This window comes from Sander vitreus, chromosome 8 (genome assembly GCF_031162955.1).
Source record: "Sander vitreus isolate 19-12246 chromosome 8, sanVit1, whole genome shotgun sequence".
Classification (NCBI taxonomy): domain Eukaryota; kingdom Metazoa; phylum Chordata; class Actinopteri; order Perciformes; family Percidae; genus Sander; species Sander vitreus.
In genome coordinates this window covers 2,242,399-2,264,771 of record NC_135862.1, presented here as the reverse complement: position 1 = coordinate 2,264,771, position 22,373 = coordinate 2,242,399, and the positions used below count along the sequence as shown (strand labels likewise).

The following is a 22,373-nucleotide window of genomic DNA, read 5'->3' as shown; positions in this document are numbered from 1 at the left end:
ATGTGAAACCCTCCGCAGCAGACAGACAGACAGGCAGGCAGGCAGACAGACAGACAGGCAGGCAGGCAGGCAGACAGACAGGCAGGTAGGTAGACAGAGAGGCAGGCAAGCAGAGAGGCAGGCAGGCAGGCAGACAGACACACTATAATGGGGGTCTGGGGGACAAACATTTCCTGCATTCTGGTACATTTTTATGCATCAATTTATGATCTTTACGTAAAAGAAAGTATTATAATAATTATTCTCCTGTATTGTTCAAAACTTCACAAACACATTCCAAACATCACAAGTGTCTGGGGATTGTTCTTCTAGGAATCGTGTATATCTCAGAGTATGAGACCTTGCTAAAGCCAAGGAGACTTTCTGTTTTACGTCAGATCGTTCATAGATCTCGACATTTCCAAAACAAGGCAGCGTCATTTCACAGAGAAAGAGAAAGATATATAGTCTAAATATTGCCTATGAAAATGACGGGTTACAAACTGTCGTCGGGGAGGAACTAATTACAACAGCTTGTTTATTTTGCCGGGGAATCTGCCGCGCGCTCACTCGTCTCAGCCGGGGATCTCAGCGTGAAATTTACAAACGTTTCTGACCTTAATTCCTCTCTAAGGAACTGATGAGCGGAACGAAGCGGTACTGATCATCATGACATCCAGTGGTGGAATGTAACTAAGTATTTTTACTCAAGTACTGTCCTTAAAGGTCCCATATTGTAAAAAAGTAAGATTTCCATGTCTTTTGTATTATAAAGCAAGTTGCTTTTGGCGCCTTTTTTTGACGTTTAATGCTTCTTTTCACTACCATGTTTGAACACCACTTACACCAACTTACTGCCACTATAGTTTTACACTTATTTTTGGAATTCAGGGTCAATAAAAAACCTCATTTATAGGACACTATACCTAATTCCTGAGTTAAAGAAGCAGAAATTATGAATTATTTAGACTCATATTAAAGGACAACAATGTCATAATCCCACACTATTAAAGGTGCTCTAAGTGATGTTGGGTGACGTCACTTCTTGTTGACGTTCGAAGTATTGTCAAACAAAACGGAGGCTAGCTCGCCCCTCCCTCCTCCTCATCCCGTCCCCTCCCCCTCCCTTCCGTGCACTAACCCCCCCCAACCCCCACCCCCAAACCCTTCTGGTTGGTTATTGGCTGGAACTCTGTTTGTTATGTTTGGTGGTGCAGGTTGGCCAGTTTGTTTTTGTTGCCGTTTGTGGAGCCTGGGCTGTCTACAGAGACCGCGTTTTTTCAGTGTGTTCAGGGGACAGGCAGCTAGCAGATAGTGAGATGTTTTTTACAGTGTGTTCAGGGGACAGGCAGCTAGCAGATAGTGAGGAGATGTTTTTTACAGTGTGTTCAGGGGACAGGCAGCTAGCAGATAGTGAGGAGATGTTTTTTACAGTGTGTTCAGGGGACAGGCAGCTAGCAGATAGTGAGGAGATGTTTTTTTACAGTGTGTTCAGGGGACAGGCAGCTAGCAGATAGTGAGGAGATGTTTTTTTACAGTGTGTTCAGGGGACAGGCAGCTAACAAATAGTGAGGAGATGTTTGCTGTATGTGACAAAAAATGTTGTAGCCTAAAAAAAACGTGTGACATCGCTTAGAGCACCTTGAACTAAGAAACAACGTGCTCTCACCCACGAGGTCCCACTCTCCGTTGGCGATGTATCCGGTGATGTCGGCCTCGATCATCTGCAGGTCCAGAGACCAGCCGCCGTACGTCCACGAGCCGAACTTCAGGTCGCAGCGCTGCACGTCGAACGGAAACCAGCGCACGTCGATGTAACAGGTGCTCTTAAATATTCCTGAAATTAAGAAAAGGGGGAAAAGAAAATAGAAATAGAAATGTAATAGGTTACAGATTACAAGTTACCTAGCCTCGCATTGCCAGACCTTCCTCCACAGCACTGCGGAGGAAGGTCTGGCGAGTCCACACAGCATTCTGGGATGGGAGAAAAACGTGCTCTGGTTTATTGGCATTTCTTTAAACCAATCACAATCGTCTTGGGCGGTGCTAAGCTCCGGACAGAGCCACGGTGCCTTCCTTCTGGACAGAAGGTTTTGTATTGGTAATAGAGTGCGGATCGGGCCGCATTTTGCGAGCCCGACCCGAGTCCGACACAGTTAAAATCTCATTTGTTTCTCATACTAATGACACATGTACGTGTGTTTGTGTGGAAGCTTTCATTAAGCAGCTGTAGGAAGGCATTCAGAAATGTCAACAGATGAGCGTATCAGCTCACACGGGGCAACAAGCTCACGTTAACACAGGCGCGCACCTACATAACAAGCTGTTTTACATTTAAAATGTTCAATGCCATATTGAGCTGATGTGACTGAGCCCGACCTGAACCCCAACATCATTTACTATCTGTCCGAACCCGGCCCGACGGGCTCGGTTCGGGTACCCATCCTCTAATTCGTAACACAAGGTCCGGATTGACGTGCAGTTCAGTCCGGATGTTGAGACTTTGAGAAGCGCTGCATTACAGGATTATTTAGACACATTTTAACCCTCTGAGAACTAACGATGCTCCAATGTTTGACAAAACTTCTACACAAAAACAAATATAACAACATTTCATTTCAGACATTTATTTACTATTTTATTCATTTATAACCTATAAGACTTTTGTAAACTCATTTCAAGCACCGAAACAGTTCGTACAGCACATCGTAAGTTATGGTTTTTGTGTTTTCAAAAGAGATTTGAGGACTTTCAAAAAACGAACATCAACATTTCAGCTTTAGCGCCAAATTATCTCTTTGCACATTGCTCTGGGACAAATGTGGGCATCACTAAACGGAAAGCTGAGTTTGTTCTGAACATTTTGATATGAAACACATGGGGATCAGTTATATACAAATACCCTAAAAAGGTCTATTCAAGAAGATTTGTGAAAATAATAAACACTTTCCCAGTGCTGGCACAAGTACCCACAAGGGTACAAGTATACAATTTACAATTCAACAAATAAACAACTAATCCAGGGGTCTCCAACCTTTCTTCATCTGAGAACAACAACAGGGGCCAAGAGCTACTTGCATCACATCGCTTACATTTATTTACATAACACACATGGGGCCCTATTTTAACGATGTAAGGTGCGTTTAGGACGTGTCCAAATCCACTTTTGCTAGTTTGATGGCAGAAAAAAGGGTCGGTGCGCCGGGCGCATGGTTCTAAAGGGTTGTACTTAGTGTCTTCATTAATTCAAAGGTGTGTTTTGGGCGTAACATGCAATCAACTAGAAACTAGAAAAACACCAACATATGAATCAATTCAATCGTTCTGTCATGTCTCGTCCCTGTGTCAAGTTTCAGTGTTTAGTTGGTTTCATGTTTTTTGTTAGTTTTTCCATTTCCTGTTTTATTTTGAAGTCTCTCTGTTCTTTCATGTGTTGTCTTGTTTTACTTCCTGTCTTCTACTTTCCCGCCTGTGTGATTACCTGTCCCCGCCCCTATGTGTTGCACCTGTGTCTCATTGTCTCCCCTGTCTTGTGTATTTAAGTTCAGTCTACTCCTGTGCAAGATCGTCTGTTTCCACGTGTTCAGCCTTCGAGCGGCTTTTCCCTGTGTCCTGTATTCCTGAGTTCCTGTTTTCCCTTGGATTTTGACCATTGCCTGTCTTCTCATTTACTGGACACGGACCGGACTATCACACTGTGATATAATATAATAAAACCATTGTATTTTACTCGCCTGAGTCGTGCATTTGTGGGTCCATTCTCTGGTGTGCGTGATACATTCAATGTAATTCTATGGATTCCCATTTCCTTTCTGGCTGCTGAAACGTGAAGCCTGATGTCTCTCCATCGTCTCTCCGATCAATGTCGGCTGTCAGCCGTAATAGAGCCCTTACCACTTTTACTGCCTATTGATTCCTGATCAGCTGATGGCTTTCCCGTCTCTTCCTGACATGTTATGGTGGCATGTCGGCAGATTTATGTCCTTTTGTTTCCGTCTATAAAGCAGCAAGTTTATACGACGTCCTCTTCGCTTTCTGTTGGGCTATTGTTTATGTCCCATTGAAAAAAAAGTCCACGCTCGCGTCCGAAATCGCACACTAGGCACTACGCTCTAAGAAATAAACTCTTAAAAAAACAGAGAAGTTCTGGCAGCTCATTACCCGGACTTTGTCCCGTAATTAAAAACAGAAATATTGTGTGTAGCTACAGTAAAAACTACAGAACCTTTAATTAATCTGTTATTTAATTAATTTAAAGCGGGTTTCTTTACGCGTTGACATTATTTTTTTTATGATAACGGTGTTGGGAATAACTACGTTAACTACGTTTGTTGTTGGAGCAAAGATAAATGTCCCATAATGCAATTCAACAAATGTAAATGAACAGAAATACAACTGTTACCTTAAAATATACAGACGTACAACTGTTAATACACAAATACTCCTTAGGGTGTACATACTCAACATGCATACTATCCGTCAACATACTATTGTGTAAACAAATAGTAGTGTGTATATTTTCGGTCACTTCCCGAGAGCCTCCTTGCCGGCGTAACCATGGTAACCCCTGCCGACTCTCCGCTCTAACGTCCTCGCCAGATAATTCTAAAATTACTGAAAAGGGTAAGCGACCGTCACAGGTGACAGTCAGATTTTAAATATGTAAAAATCTAAATTAAAAGCGCGTTTGACGTCACAGAGCTGCCTTGGTCGCTGTCCGTTTGTCTGTTATGAACATTGTCGTTACTACTGCATTGCATTGTGGGACACTTACGCCAACGTAGTGTCCAGTGTTTGCATACTGTAATATTTCAACACGTTATCACACTCATCTCGTAAAATATGGACGCTTGGTCAGGTGCCTTTGTCATTCTTATTGACACTAAAAGTCTCCTTTAACGCTATAAGTAAACGTGCTTGGTCGGGACTATTGCCGTCCCTTTAGCGCTATAAGTAAACGCGCTTGGTCGGGACTATTGGCGTCCCTTCAGCGCTATAAGTAAACGCGCTTGGTCGGGACTATTGACGCCCCTTTAGCGTTTAAGTACGTGTCGGGACTATTCCCGCCCCTTTAGCGCTATAAACGCGCTTGTCGGGACTATTGCCGCCCCTTTAGCGCTAAAGTAAACGTGCTTGGTCGGGACTATTGCCCGTCCCCTTTAGCGCTATAAGTAACGCGTGCTTAGTCGGGACTATTGCCGTCCCTTTAGCGCTATAAGTAAACGCGGCTTAGTCGGGACTATTGCCGTCCCTTTAGCGCTATAAACGTGCTTAGTCGGGACTATTGCCGTCCCCTTTAGCGCTATAAGTGCAGCAGTCGGGACTATTGCCGTCCCTTTAGCGTTATAAGTAAACGCGCTTGGTCGGGACTATTGCCGTCCCTTTAGCGTTATAAGTAAACGTGCTTGGTCGGGACTATTGCCGTCCCTTTAGCGCTATCTAACTGCTGCTCTCCCCGGTGCGTTACACAAACACGCTGAAAGACGCCTTTATCGTCGCATCAGACGCTGACAGACACTGTCCAAACGTCCTGATTTTACGAGTTCGGAATGAGAACGGGTTGAATATTCACCCGGAAATAGTATATAAAAAATACGACTGGACGCGCCCAAGTCACGTAGATACTTAGAAAGCTTTGAAGGATGGATGCTGGATCCTAAAAGTGAATAATCACAAAAAAGCTACTAGAACAGCACTCCCATTTGATAGAATTTATTGGCACACAAAGGACGTTTGGGGCAGCGCCCTCCCTCAGCGTATGCACAGGCAATTACATACAAAGGGTGTAATTGCCCGTGCACATGCTGAGGAAAGGTGCTGCCCCAAACGTCCGTTGTGTGGCAATAAATTCTGTCAGATTGGAGTGCTGTTCTAGTAGCTTTTTTCCAACCAGAAATAGCACTTAATTCACTTACTATTGGTTTCATGCTAAGTTTTCGGACACACTAAAAAATCTAACATACGGTTTAACCCTCATGTTGTCATCGGGTCAAATTCTGTCCGTTTTCAATGTTTCTATGTCAAAAATATGGGTTTCTTTCAACGTAATTGCCCTAAAATAACTTGGATGGTTCCATACGCAAAACAGGCTGTGCTTATCTATCAACATAGCTTTCTCTGTTTTTTATTAGTCAAAATAATTCATAATTTCTGGGGTTTTTGTAAATTGAAAATTAGGTATAATTTAATATGAATGAGGTTTATTGACTATGCATTTTACAAATAAGTGTTAAACTAGTGGTCATTATTTGGAATGAAGTTGGCTAAGAAGACGTAACACAGCTTTAAGAACAGTCAAAATAGAGGACAACACAAGGGTTAAGCCTACCAACTAGCGTGATAGTATGGAATTTCGGATGCAGCCCTTAACTCTCAGTGTTACAGTCTTGTTTCAATCAGCTGCCTCAAGGAGACTCAGGCCGTCAATCAGGGCCGTAACCCCCGCCTGTTGGCCCCTTGACCTCATGTTGACCCGTGCTGCCCTTCAGACCGCCATAAAACTGCATTTCTGTCAGGCTTTGATGGAGTTGTTAGTGTGTGGCGGCTCTTTACTGGGTGTTGTAACGATTACTTATAATCTCCTTTGAATCCGCCCACTCCAGTGAGGGTTTCTTGGTTAAAAAAAAGCACTCTATCCAATGAGCGCCGCGTGGGGACTAACACTGTTCAAAACTGGACCCTATTTTCCCATGCATTGGTGTCGAGAAGTCTATATCCACGACGTTCCACTTCTGGGATTGCTCCGTTGCCGCTGTAAATTCAGCCGGATGTCCCTCATTTTGTCCGGATGTCCGTCCCCTTCCTCTGTCTTTGTGTTGGCGTTCTAACCTCTGGTGGATTTGTGAGGACTATGGTTAACTTCTCAGATCTCTGCAGGGTAAATCCAGACAGCTAGCTAGACTATCTGTCCAATCTGAGGTTTCTGTTGCACGACTAAAACTATTTTTGATCGTACACATGTTCCACCAAAACAAGTTCCTTCCAGAGGCTATTTAGCAGAGACACCGTGGCTCCGTCCGGCCGCCCAAGTTGATTGTGATTGGTTTGAAGAAATGCCAGTAAGACCAGAGCACGTTTTTCTCCCATCCAGGAATGCTGTGTGGACTCACCAGACCTTCCTCCGCAGTGAGGTGGAGGAAGGCGATGCGAGACTAGACAATTATGTGAAAATTGTTACAGGACTAGTGGACATAGGGTTACGTGTTTCCCTAATACCTGAGGGGCTTATCAAACAGGTCAGGGGGCTCGTTAGTAGGGCGTGTTACCTGGTGGCAGGTACTGGCAGTATCCGCTGGAGTTGACCAGGATGTTGGTGTGGAAGGAGGCGTCGAAGCGTTCATCAGCACTGTAGAGAGACACAGATCAACAGTCTGTCAGAGGTCACACACACACACACACACACACAGATCAACAGTCTGTCAGAGGTCACACACACACACACACACACACACACACACACACACACAGATCAACAGTCTGTCAGAGGTCACACACACACACACACACACACACACACACACACACACACACAGATCAACAGTCTGTCAGAGGTCACACACACACACACACACAGATCAACAGTCTCTCAGAGGTCACACACAAACACACACACACACACACACAGATCAACAGTCTGTCAGAGGTCACACACACACACACACACACACACACACACACACACACACAGATCAACAGTCTGTCAGAGGTCACACACACACACACACACACACACAGATCAACAGTCTGTCAGAGGTCACACTCACACACACACACACACACACACACACACACACACACACACACACACACACAGATCAACAGTCTCTCAGAGGTCACACACACACACACACACACACACACACACACACAGATCAACAGTCTGTCAGAGGTCACACACACACACACACACACACACACACACACACACACACACACACACAGATCAACAGTCTGTACGAGGTCACACACACACACACACACACACACACACACACACACACACACACGTTTTTAAAGCGGGTTTCAGTTTTCATTTTTTTAAAGTTCTTAGTTTTACTTTAGTTTTTATTAGTTTTAGTCTTTTTGTTTGTAACATGGGTTATTTGTCAGGGCCAAGATTCAAAAAGGTCAGACAACTCAACAAAAACAACATACAATTTTAGAAATATGTATTCAACAATAACACCGGTACATAAAATGTACATGTGATGATGATCACACACATGTAAACAGTCTACACAAGACGCAGCAGTATGTGCAACATGTGTAAGTGACGTGTTCCAGGAAAAAGCCTAAATAGCCAACAGACTAAAGAAGACAGACATGATCAGGTGTTTTCTACTTTGGTTCGAGTAAAGTGATGAACTTTTTGAAGTCAATCGACTCACACAGTTGTGTAGACATCCCAGTATTATTAATACACATATTAACCCACGCTTCCTCCCGCTTCTGGTCTTCCTGCGTATTTACTAACCAGCAGCTATTGGGTCCATAGGCACCGGTAAATACTGAGCACCCACGTGTGCCAGACTGCCAGTAGGCTCCATTCATTTAAAATGAAACGCTGTAGTTGGTGCTAAGTGGAGCGTCTGTCATAGTGTGATTGGTTATGTCGCTGTCAGTCCCCTGCTCCATATCCTATCCACCAATGACAGTGTCTCTCGGATGAAAAATGACCCGCCTCCATCCCCCCACTATACAGTGCGTGCACGTGCATTACTGTGTGGACTTGTGTGCTATCTTCATGTAACATCGATAGCCAGGCCCCGGCCTGCTTATTCATGTTTAGGCCTAGGCTACTAGACAGGTGGCATTGATTCTTAATTTCCCATGAAGCTGATCGCAATTACGTGTCAGTTCAACTTCTCCTCTCCAATCCTGTCTGTATCTGTGAGAAGTGGAGCTGTCCTGAGTTGAAAGCCTACTTTACGGCTTTATTATTGAGCTAATAGGTGTGTGTGTGTTCGTGTCGGCCGCTGTCCATTTCCTAAGGTTTTGAACTATTTTTTGCAAAGGCCGTGCGCCCGTGAGCACCCACGGAGGAAAACATAAATCGGCGTCTATGTTCAGGTGGCCGGTGAAAGCCCTCCTGTAGTGTTCTCTGTCCTATGGTTGTCTCTGTCATGCTGCCTGGCCCTGTACCCATACATCCATGTTATCCTCCTAACAATACATTTCAAATTAAAAACCGAAAACATGACCGCTCCAGCTTAACTTAAGTGCATTTCTTATTTAAAAGATTTTCCGTGTTGCAAGGTAAGGTTATTTGCAGGAATCAAGAGTCCCAATGGCCCAGGGGAAGATAATTGTGCAGCTGGCTGTCTTGGCCAGGACACTCTCGAAAAAGAGATTCATAAACCTCAATGAAGTCGTATTCCTGGTTAAATAAAGGTAAAATAAAAAAATGTTAATAACTGGATTAACTGGAGTTAGTGGGCGGAAGGAAGAGCATGTTGGAAAGAAGAAAACTCAGAAGTGAAACTACAGTAAGTTTGGTGTAAAGTTGAGCTGGTGTTCGATAATGATTCAAAGTCAGGCTCTGGCCCCCTCTCATTAAAGCCAGCCAGGTCAATATTCCCTCTGACAGCGTTACCCCTTCCCTCCCGTTAATGAGCCGAAAAGCTCGTCAACATCCCGCCGAGAGCCTCCCATAGCCAGCAGCAAGGGATTAATCCTGACAGGGAGAAGAGCTATCTTTAGCGCTGTTAACAGAGAGGATGGGGGGGGGGGGCATTAGCTGAATTAGCTTGTTTGCTGAATCAGAACTGAGGGATGTAAAATCTAAACCGAGTGAGTTGTCTTTGGTTCCGTTCAGGGCATCTACACCGTGAACTAAAACATCCCTGATCCACCAGAGACAGATTGATCCTGTTGTTCCTTCGACTCGCTCAATGGTGCGTCACAGCTTTGAAATCCAGCGTTCATCCAACGCCAGCACTCAGAAAAGTGGGGTTTTGTCACAACTCTGCTTATTAAGTTATGTAGGAGATAGGAGATAAACTTTAAGATGACATCTCCTACGCAGGAGATGTCATCTTAAAGTGTCCATTTTATGAAAAAAATCACTTTTTCTGGGATTTGGGGAGTTATTTTGTGTCTCTGGTGCTTCCAAACGCATACACACTTAAAAAGAAAACCATCCATGCTGTTCTGAGTGAGATACGGTTTCTGAATGTGTCCTGCCTTCAGTCTCCGGGTCAGCTGGTCAACATCTGCACAGCTTTCTACGTCACTAGCCGAGACGAGGGGGCTAGGGGGCTAACCGTTAGCATGCTAGCTCGTTCTCAATGGCAAAACACTGCTACAACACACACTAGTTCACCATAATCTCCAAAAGAACTACTTCCATGTCCCTGTTCTGCAGGTATTCAACACAAAGGTGGAAGTGCGCCCTCGTTTAGAAGAAGTCTCCCAGCTAATCCTGCCTTGTACTACTGAAGTTGGAGAAACAGCTAGCTAGCTCATGTAGTCCTTACCTAGCTACTGAGCATGTAGTCATTAACTAGCTACTGAGCACGTAGTCCTTACCTAGCTACTGAGCGTGTAGTCCTTACCTAGCTACTGAGCGTGTAGTCATTAACTAGCTACTGAGCACGTAGTCCTTACCTAGCTACTGAGCGTGTAGTCCTTACCTAGCTACTGAGCATGTGCGACTGCCAACAAAGATGTTACAGCAGTGAGATGTCTCACTCTGTAGCTAAAACAGAGACCTGAACACAGGGTGAAAAGAGGAGCTGCAGCAACGTGCAGTACAACAAAAATATGGTGTTTTTTCATAATTAAACCATGTAAACCTATTCTGGTACAACCTCTAAATACTATTATGAACCTGAAAATGAGCAGAATATGAGCACTTTAAAGTTTATCTCCTACGTAGAAAATATTATCTTGTACGTACTAAATAAACTTTAAGGCTTAATTAGGCCGTTTTAAAACGAGAAAATTGTGTAGAATGAAGCACTTAGAGCACGATACAAACGGATAATATCTTCGTCGTATGAGATCAACTTTTTGAGGTGGTGTACCTGTTGTAGAGCAGGATGTCGGGCCTCCAGATCTGGCTGTCGGGGAATCTGACGTTGGTCACACCTGGATAGTCTGATATGTTCCACTGCAGGTAGAAATCTGTCCAGTACTGCAAACACACACAATGTTTTTTTTTTTAAAAAGCAACAGAAACTTAGTTTATTCCGTCAGGTGGTTTATAGATCTCGACATTTCTGAGATCACTTAAAGGCAGCTTCATTTCACATAGAAAGAGAGAAAGAATAAAAGAAAGCCCAATGAAATGAAATGTTAACCGATCATTAACCGTTAACCGACAAGCAGGAAACGGAGTCTCAGTTCACCCGTCCGGGAGACTCTGACACACTTTCCGCGTTTATCTGGAACCGCTTGCGTGACCGACACAAGTCCACAGCGGCCCGTGGCGTGTATGTCCGAGCCTGTCTCCAGCGCGTCCACCTGCAGGTCGTCAGCTGTGTGTCTGCCTGGTTTACTCTCGGACGGCCGATTTAACTCGCCGGTCCTCATCGATATAGTTTCATGTGTCACGTAGCTCTCCACAAACAGAAAGAGGAGCTTAAAACGCAACTTGCTGGTTCAAAGTTAGGACCAGCAAGTTAATTAGTTCATTGTTAATCTACGCCTGGTTTGATCAGAACCTGCATGGCAGTGGAGCATGATATTGTTTTTGCGTCACATACATACTTATCATTGCTCTGCACACTGATGAAAAACCATACCATTCAAAAGAACGTTTTAATCCCATGTCCTTGTTTTAAGAGAGACTTTGTAACATCTGTCCAGACACTATGAATTATTTACATCATTTAGAGAAATGTCAATGAATGTGTAGTGCGCCCTGTTAAAAAGGAGAAATAAACAGGGCCTCATCAAACCCTAAAGGTGCAATCGGTTAGGTAGATAATTGGCAGAAGTGAGGCATAATCCCAAGATTGTTTTCTACACAATGCGGTTTGTATTTTGGGGAAACAAAAAGATGGAAATGAGGTCCCTATAAACAGTGCGAGGATAGTAAACACGTCCAGAAGCGATGTCTGGAAGCAGCCGATAAGCAGCCGTTCTTTCTGTGTCTGACCTCCATACTTCAGCTGCTGGAATCTAGATTACACTGCTGGATCTTATGTAACCGCCATTGTTAGCCGTGTCTGTCTTCACAGAGCGGCAGAGAGAAGGGAGGGAAAGAGAGAGAAGAGCTCGCTGCCAACAAACATCACGCCGGTGTTGATGTCTGATTTACATACTCAGCAGCTGCTGTGGCGGGCTCGCTCTCCCTCATCACATCTCGGAGCCTCTCTGACGGCGGGAAGGTCGCACACATCTGTCAGAATGGATTGTTTACTTCCTGTCAAAGAGCTGAGAGGGTTTCCCCAGAGGAATCTCTTGAAAAGCACAACTGTCACAGCAGCGGCCGACACAAAAACACCCGCAAAAAAAATAAAAATAAAATCACATCTGAAGTTCACGTCCAAAGCAGCCAAAACAACAGGCCTGATGACCTCTGGTGCTCCAAGCATTGCAGTATTCTCCGAAACAACAAAATGATCTGTGAATGAGCAAGAAGTAGTAGAGAAGAAGAGAGCGGGAGGAAAGGGAAAGCAGGCTGCCTGGCAACAGCAGAGGTGGAAAGAGTACAAGAAAATTCTACTTAAGTAAAAGTACTATTACTTTAATGAACTTTTTCTTAAGTACCTGTAAAGTAACCGGTATAAAAATCGACTCAAGTAAAAGTAAAGAGTAGCTCATTTAATGTTTACTCAGAGCAAAAGTTAGCAAAACTTTTTAACAGCGAGTGGAGATATATACGTTTATACTTATTTAATATCTTATTTGTACTTAAACTTATACTTAAACTAATTAAATCTCAGTTTTTTGCGATTTTGCACTACCACCAGCCAAGCAATCGGCCCGTTTCAAACAGGCACATTTTGAACGGGCACTTTACTAATGTTAAACTAAAAGGATCTTCCTCTTTAACTAAAAGGTCTATCTCTGTAGGGATCCTTTCATAACGTTGTCAGACACTTAGAATAATAATCTGAGTCTGTCAGCAGCAACAACAGGACTTTTAGTGGACGGTAGTTGACGGTGCACAATTGCCCGTTAACGTTACATTGCAGCTTGTTTCTTCTTGCTTAATACTGGACCAATTTCAAAAGATTTTTGTTAAAGTGCTCATATTCTGCTCATTTTCAGGTTCATAATTGTATTTAGAGGTTGTACCAGAATAGGTTTACATGGTTTAATTTTCAAAAAACACCATATTTTAGTTGTACTGCTCATTGCTGCAGCTCCTCTTTTCACCCTGTGTTCAGGTCTCTGTTTTAGCTACAGAGTGAGACCTCTCACTGCTGTAACATCTTTGTTGGCAGTCGCACATGCTCAGTAGCTAGGTAAGGACTACGTGCTCAGTAGCTAGGTAAGGACTACATGCTCAGTAGCTAGGTAAGGACTACATGCTCAGTAGCTAGGTAAGGACTACATGCTCAGTAGCTAGGTGAGGACTACGTGCTCAGTAGCTAGGTAAGGACTACGTGCTCAGTAGCTAGGTAAGGACTACATGAGCTAGCTAGCTGTTTCTCCAACTCCAGTAGTACAAGGCAGGATTAGCTGGGAGACTTCTTCTAAACGAGGGCGCACTTCCAACTTTGCGTGGAATACCTGCAGAACAGGGACATGGAAGTAGTTCTTTTGGAGATTATGGTGAACTAGTGTATGTTGTAGCAGTGTTTTGCCATTGAAAACGAGCTAGCATGCTAACGGTTAGCCCCCTAGGCCCCTCGTCTCAGCTAGTGACGTAGAAAGCCGTGCAGATGTTGACCAGCTGACCCGGAGACTGAAGACAGGACACATTCAGAAACCGTATCTCACTCAGAACAGCATGGATGGTTTTTTTCCAAGTTTGTATCCGTGAGGAAGCACCAGAGACACAAAATAACTCCCCAAATCCCAGAAAAGGTTTTTTCATAATATGGGCACTTTAATTATCAATCTTCACGTAGACACAAAGATCTTGACTTCGCTGACGATCTTGCTCTCCTATCAACCAACCAGTACAACATGCAGGCTAAAACCGATAGACTTAACAACTTTGCCAGACAAGTTGGGCTCAGTATCAAAACCTCCAAAACACAAGTGATGTGTGTCAACTCCATCCCCACAGCACCCATCCTTGTTAATGAGGAACCACTGGGCAATCTGGGAAGTCCCATCAGTGGATTATCAAGGACAGCGGGGCATCTAAAGACATTAAAGCAAGGCTGGGAAAGGCTCAGGGTGCTTTCTCCCAACTCCGTCCCATCTGGAGATCAAAGCAATACAGCCTTAAAACGAAGATGCTCCTATATAACTGCAATGTAAAGTCTGTTCTGCTGTACGGTTCAGAGAGCTGGCGAGTTGTCAACAGACATGAGGAGAATAGAAGTGTTCCATAATGGATGCCTCCGACCAATATGCCAGATCTTTTGGCCTAATAACATCTTCAACAATGAACTGTACAAGAAAACGGGAAGCCAGAGCATCACCAAGGAGATTACGCACAGACACAGATGCCTGAGATGGCTAGGACATGTGTTGAGGATGGATTAGGACCGCATCATAAAAGTCTCCTTAAAGTGCCCATTTTTCTGGGATTTGGGGTGTTATTTTGTGTTTCTGGTGCTTCCACACACATACAAACATGGAAAAACAACCATCCATGCTGTTTAGAGTGAGATACGGTTTCTGAATGTGTCCTGCCTTCAGTCTCTGGGTGAGCTGGTCAACATCTGCACGGCTTTCTATGTCAGTAGCCGAGACAATGTGCCTAACCGTAGCATGCTAGCGCTAGCATGCTAGCTCGTTCTCAATGGCAAAACACTGCTACAACACACACTAGTTCACCATAATCTACAAAAGAACTACTTCCATGTCCCTGTTCTGCAGGTATTCCACACAAAGTTGGAAGGGCGCCCTTGTTTAGAAGAAGTCTCCCAGCTAATCCTGCCTTGTACTACTGAAGTTGTAGAAACAAACAGCTAGCTAGCTAGCTAGCTGATGTGATCCGTACCTAGCTACTGAGCATGTGCGCCTCCCAACAAAGATAGAACAGAAGTGAGAGGTCTCACTCTGTAGCTAAAACAGAGAGCTGAACACAGGGTGAAAAGAGGAGCTGCAGCAATGTGCATTACAACAAAAATATGGTGTTTTTTGATAATTAAACCATGTAAACCTATTCTGGTACAATCTCTAAATACAATTATGAACCTGAAATGAGCATAATATGGCTGCTTTAAGATGGACACCACCTGGCTAAAGAAAACCTGGGATGCCCAAAACCACCTGAAGCAGAACTGTGACACAAGAGCTGGAACAGATGGACCTGTCATGGGGAGAGGCCCAACATGCTGCCAGGGACCGAATGCCATGGAGAGTGCTCATTGAAGCCTTATGTCCCATAGGGGATGAAGAGGAGTAAGTACTGTAAGTAAGTACGTAGACACAAATGCATGGGAAAATAAGGTGCAGGTAAAAAAGGGTGAGAAAGCGTCTCATATCAAGAGCTGTTTTCAAAGAGCCGCTGAAGGTGTCTGCGCTCTGATCCCATGCCTAAAAAAGGTTCAAAGGCTCAACGAGTCAGAACAGCATGAGACCAAAAGAAAGCTGCACACTTTCAAGGAAAGAAGATGAACTGACGCAAGAAGCTCAAAAGGGATGAAAGGTGCATAAAAACAGTTCACACACTGGTCCATCGTCATCAGTGCCATTAACTCTCGGGGCAAATTTCATTTCTTATAACCAAATTGTCCCAAAAAATATCATTGACAATCTCCACAAGTACCACAAATGATCAGTACACTACTTGTATTCAATTTTATAGCATTTGAGAAAACAATCGATAAATGAACGTTGAAAAAAAGAGGCAAAAATGTCAGAAAATGCTTCAAAAACATGGGGAAACCCCCCCCACAAAGACGTCAAAAGGCTACACTACACTACTGTATCCCTGCTGTACAACTGAATGAGATCAGCTGACCAACTAGTGGTAATCCTAGTCTTTCCTAACCACAGACTGTTATTGCTGATAGCTAAATAAGCATAGTCATAATTACGGACGTTACCTGATAAATCCAGTCTTGTGCCGATGCTCTGACAAGCAGAATCCCCGCTGTCTATGTCCTGAGAACTGTTTAGAAAACAGTTTTATGGGCGGGCGGGCGTGTGCGTGTTAGGGCTGGGCGATATATCGATAGTATATCGATATATCGATATATGACGGCTAGATATCGTCTTAGATTTGGGATATCGCAACATCCTAATATGACATAAGTGTCTTTTCCTGGTTTTAAAGGCAGCATTACAGTAAAGTGATGTCATTTTCTGAATACAGACTGTTCTAGCTGTTCCATTATTTGCCTTTACCCACTTAGTCATTATATCAACATAACTGATGACTATCCAAAATCTCATTGTGTAAATATTTTGTGAAAGCGCCAATAGTCAACACTACAATATCGCCACAATATCGATATTGAGGTATTTGGTCAAAAATATCGAGATATTTGATTTTCTCCATATCGCCCAGCTCTAGTGCGTGTGACGAGAACAACCGGGACAGTTTCAGGGGATTGCGCCCGCTTGTCGCGTCACCTGTCAAACTGCCCGCGCCCACCCCTGCCTGCCTGCTCGCCTCTCATTGAAAATGAATTACGAGGCGCGGCAAACGCTCCCCGTGTGAAAAGCCCTTAGCGTGACAAAAAACATCATAACTAGATTTATTTGGGACTCTGATAATTAGCTACTGTTAGCATGCCGACACACTAATCGCCAACTATTTTGATAAATAGGTTTGAGTAATTATTTATGAAAAAAAATGTTATGAATCTGTTATGAATATTGTTCTAGTGTCTTCTCTCCTCTGTGACAGTAAACTGAATATCTTTGAGTTGTGGACAAAACAAGACATTTCAGGACGTCATCTTTGGGGAACACTGATCCACATTTTTCACCATTTTCAGACATCTGTAAAAGGGGATTGTGTGATACCATTTAGGGCCCAGACACACAGAGCCGACGGCCAAACCTCGGCAGAAAAGGCAGTGGGACTGATCAGTGTCCCCGAGTTGGTCTAAAAAATGCCTCAGAACACACCGAAGAGACGAGACGTAATACGTCTCCGTAACAGCAGGCGGCGCTAATATGTATTGTCGCCCAAAAAATGAAAAACTCAGGACTTTCACCCAGGAGAGCGGGGTTCACGTCACGCTTGTCACGCTTGCTATAGTCGCTTTTTTCTATCCTCCCGAGTGTCACAGAACCGTACGCCCACCCACGACCTTTTCCTAAACATAACTGCATCAAAAGGGACGGCAATAGTCCCGACCAAGCATGTTTACTTATAGCGCTAAAGGGACGGCAATAGTCCCGACCAAGCACGTTTACTTATAGCGCTAAAGGGACGACAATAGTCCCGACCAAGCGCGTTTACTTATAGCGCTAAAGGGACGCCAATAGTCCCGACCAAGCACGTTTACTTATAGCTCTAAAGGGACGCCAATAGTCCCGACCAAGCATGTTTACTTATAGCTCTAAAGGGACGGCAATAGTCCCGACCAAGCATGTTTACTTATAGCTCTAAAGGGACGGCAATAGTCCCGACCAAGCGTGTTTACTTATAGCGCTAAAGGAGACTTTTAGCGTCAATAAGAACGACAAAGGCAACTGACCAAGCGTCCAGATTTTACGAGATGAGTGTGAGAACATGTTGAAAAATTAGGATGTTAGAGACTCTAGTCACGCTCATCCCGCTCCCCGTTTCCTGGTTAGCTCTCCACCAATCAGATGGGTCATTGAGTCCGACTGCCGGCAGTGCCCGCCCCCCGCCGATTATACATGTCAAATCAGCCCAAATGAAGGCCGACGGCCCCTCGGACGGACGACGGCACGAACACACCGACCAGACTCGAGTATCCTGAGAGTAGCCTGAGAAATCAGGCCAATTATAACAGCTGGTCAGTCTGACGTGGTGTTGCCTGAGCTCATTACTATTCATGAGCTCGCCCAGTTGCGCTGGGTAAAGGATGCTGATAGCCAGGCTCTCATTGGCTAGCTGTCAGCCAATCAGAGTCAAGCAGCTTAGCTCGTTGAATATTGACGAGAACTGGCACAAATCGAGCTGCAGGCCTTTTATACCACGCTCGAATGGCTTGAAACAAAAAATGTTACAGAGTCCATGGTAGCACTTCAGACATTACCACAAAGTAATGAAATACATGTGGCAGGGCACCTTTAATGTGTAGTGAATGAGTGCTGTATGACTGCTGGCTGTCTGTATGTTAGTCCTATGTCACCTGCCTAGGGACTGCAGATGAAAAGTAGCTATTTTTACTAATTATGGCATATTTACATGATGTTTTTTATACAGCAATGTTAATAAATATGCACGGTCCCTATCAAATACAAATATATTTTTTTAGAGACCAAACAACTAATCCATTCATCCATAATAATAATAGCCCCTGAAAAGAATACACAACTAAATAATGGAGACAGACCTTTTCAAAAGCCCATGAAGGTAGAAATCTAATCCAATATGTTGATATTGATTCTTTTTTTTAGTCTGCGAGCGAGTCAACGTTTTCTCTGAAAGACTCTCTGAGGTGACGCTTGGTTTTTTTAGCCAAAGTTTTTCGAGTTTGCCGGGAGAAAAACTTCCAAAAGCTGCAAGAACACTGACATTAAAAAACCCACACAGAAATGTTTCCTCTCGCTTACAGACATTCATCCTCCTCCTCCCCAAACACAATGACTCCAGAAGCAGCAGCAGCAGTTCAGCTGGGGGAGGAGGCGGAGGAAGAAGCCAACGCCAAATTAAATTAAGCCAAAAAGAGCAGTTGGTCCTGGGAGGGTGCTGCAGAGAGGAAACACCAATCCTCCGGGGGGGGGAGCAACCTTTCCATCAGAGAGGAGCGGATTAGGACGGATTAGTGCACAAACAGACATTCCACAGGACCTGATATGAAACCTAATTAAAATCTGGACAGGCTGCATGAAATGGGTTTAGAAAGCTCTGCACTTTCCATTCGCTCCGACATTCACACCAGAGTCGGTCCTAACGTTGTTTCATTGTGTCAGAGGAAGTTCAAATTAGAGCTGGGCAATATATCGATATTATATCGATATCTGACTGTAGATATCGTCTTAGATTTTGGATATCGTACTATGACATTAGTGTTGTCTTTTCCTGGTTTTAAAGGCAGTTACAGTAAAGTGATGTCATTGTCTGAACCTACCAGACTGTTGTAGCTGTTCTATTATTTGCCTTTACCCACTTAGTCGTTATATCCACATTACTGATGATTATTTATTAAATCCCATTGTGTAAATATTTTGTGAAAGCACCAATAGTCAACACTACAATATCGTTGCGGTATCGATATCGAGGTATTTGGTCAAAAATATCAGGATATTTGATTTTCTCCATATCGCCCAGCCCTAGTTCAAATGAACAAAGAAGAACCCATTTAAGGCAGCTATATGCACTATTATTATCATATATCATACCGTGTTTTAGTCACTTATTTTGGCATCTGTGTCGCTATTGTCAACGTTTGTTTTTCCTACGTTTTAAACAGCCTGGGTCGCACAGAATTCCGTGAAATGATCATGAATTGTTAACAGCGCATTACGTGCTGGTGGCCAAAAGGAATGTGTGAAAAATCTGTGTGGCCACCACGGAAAACAACGCCGATGTAAAGCCAATGAGAAGATGACGTAGCATTAAGAGCGACTACGGTAGAGAGTAGTATGTAAGGCCGAAATTCCGCGTAAGGAGGTTGGTTGGGGGGGAGGACGGGTCAAACACAGGACTTTCACCCAGGAGACCGGGGATCGTGTCCTGCATGTCAAGTTTCCTAAAGTCGCTTTCTTCTTTTCCGTCCCGTTGTTGTCCCACATGTCACGAAACCGTAAGCCCACCCACGACCTTTTCCTTAACTTAAGGGGCCGTGTTTGTAGCGGCTTCTTTGCAACCTCCATAAGCCGCCGAGAGGCTGAGTCAGGGAACAATCACCTGTATGACGCGCCGTTAGAATAATTCAGATCCACTCTGAGATATGCTCAGATATGCAGGAAAAAATATGAATAAACAAAATCCAATTGCCTGAAAAATAATGCAAAAAGCCTCTCTAGCCTCCGCCATGCAGGTGTCCAGGTGTATAAATAGACTGTTTATTGTGAGACCAACCCCCACGACGTCCTACGTTACGTAATAGGTGAAAACTATAAACCATAAACAAACATAACATACATGGCTCCTATAATGTTCATTTCACGGAATTCTGTGAGACCAGGTTGGTTTTAAACACACTTTTGACCGTCGCTTTTCGATGCTTTTGATGCATTTTTTTGATGATTTTGTCGCTTCTTCCAACGTTTTTTAAAATGTTTTGGTCACATATTTCGGCGTCTGTCTCACTTTTGTCTACTTTTAAAAAAAAAAAAAAAAACATTGACACTTTTTCGATGTTTTTCTCCCTTTTTGACATCCTGTTTTGTATCTTATATTATTCTCCAACTGTCTTCATTTTTCTACTTTATTTGACGTTTTGGTTGCTTTTTTCGATGTTTTCTTGCTGGGGGTGGGGGTTTAAACACTTTAGACAGTTTTTTGTTACTTTTTCCAACGTTTTTTTACGTTTTGTCACATATTTCGGCGTTGTTGTCACTTTTGTCATATTAAAAAAAAAAAAAAAAAGACACTTTTTCAATGTTTTTCTCCCTTTTTGACATCCTGTTTTGTATCTTATATTATTCTCTGTCTTCATCACTCTGAAGCCAGAACTCAATGTGTATGTTTCATCTCTTCTTTTGATGTTCTTGTTGCTTTTTTCGATGTTTTTTTTCCCTTTTTTTTCTAGGTTTTTAAAGACTTTTGACAGTTTTTTTGTTGTTGCTTTTTTCCAACGTTATAACATCCTATTTTTTTTTTCGACGTCTGTCGCTTTTCGATGTTTCCAACGTTTTTTTTTGAAGTTTTTGTCACATATTCCAGCGTTTTTGTCACTTTTTTCAACGTTGTCGCTGTTTTTTGTCTACTTTTTCGACTCACAGTTTTTTTGTGTGATTTTTTTCCAACGTCTTCGACGCTTTGCTATCTAACTCTTCTACAAGTGCCTTCATCATTCTGAAACCAGAACACAACTAATGTTGAGGATGACTCATTTACCCTCCTGCCACCTAAAGAGCGGCAGAAACTGTCTGATGTATCGGTTTCTATAAGTCCCATAACACAGGTAGAAACTGTCTGATGTTTCTGTTTCTATAAGTCCCATAACATAGGTAGAAACTGTCTGATGTGTCTGTTTCTATAAGTCCCAGAACATAGGTAGAAACTGTCTGATGTTCCTGTTTCTATAAGTCCCAGAACATAGGTAGAAACTGTCTGATGTTCCTGTTTCTATAAGTCCCAGAACATAGGTAGAAACTGTCTGATATTTCTGTTTCTATAAGTTCCAGAACATAGGTAGAAACTGTCTGATGTTTCTGTTTCTATAAGTCCCATAACATAGGTAGAAACTGTCTGATGTTTCTGTTTCTATAAGTCCCATAACATAGGTAGAAACTGTCTGATGTTTCTGTTTCTATAAGTCCCATAACATAGGTAGAAACTGTCTGATGTTTCTGTTTCTATAAGTCCCATAACATAGGTAGAAACTGTCTGATATTTCTGTTTCTATAAGTCCCATAACATAGGTAGAAACTGTCTGATGGTTCTGTTTCTATAAGTCCCATAACATAGGTTGAAACTGTCTGATATTTCTGTTTCTATAAGTCCCATAACATAGGTAGAAACTGTCTGATATTTCTGTTTCTATAAGTCCCATAACATAGGTAGAAACTGTCTGATGTATCTGTTTCTATAAGTCCCATAACATAGGTAGAAACTGTCTGATGTGTCTGTTTCTATAAGTCCCATAACATAGGTAGAAACTGTCTGATGTTTCTGTTTCTATAAGTCCCATAACATAGGTAGAAACTGTCTGATGTGTCTGTTTCTATAAGTCCCAGAACATAGGTAGAAACTGTCTGATATTTCTGTTTCTATAAGTCCCATAACATAGGTAGATACTGTCTGATATTTCTGTTTCTATAAGTCCCAGAACATAGGTAGATACTGTCTGATATTTCTGTTTCTATAAGTTCCAGAACATAGGTAGATACTGTCTGATGTGTCTGTTTCTATAAGTCCCAGAACATAGGTAGAAACTGTCTGATATTTCTGTTTCTATTAGTCCCATAACATAGGTAGAAACTGTCTGATGGTTCTGTTTCTATAAGTCCCAGAACATAGGTAGATACTGTCTGATGTGTCTGTTTCTATAAGTCCCAGAACA

General features: G+C 43.1%; 1 protein-coding gene across 1 annotated transcript in view; it reads right to left on the bottom strand.

The window, feature by feature from the left end:
• Positions 1–22,373, bottom strand: part of LOC144521459 (neuronal acetylcholine receptor subunit alpha-7) — a 57,782-nt gene that overhangs the window by 13,880 nt on the left and 21,529 nt on the right. The window contains exons 4-6 of the mRNA XM_078256007.1: positions 11,004–11,113; positions 7,245–7,324; positions 1,649–1,816 (exon numbers count right to left, since the gene is read on the bottom strand). Coding sequence (XP_078112133.1) covers positions 1,649–1,816; positions 7,245–7,324; positions 11,004–11,113 — 358 coding nt within the window. The remainder of the gene's footprint in view (positions 1–1,648; positions 1,817–7,244; positions 7,325–11,003; positions 11,114–22,373) is intronic.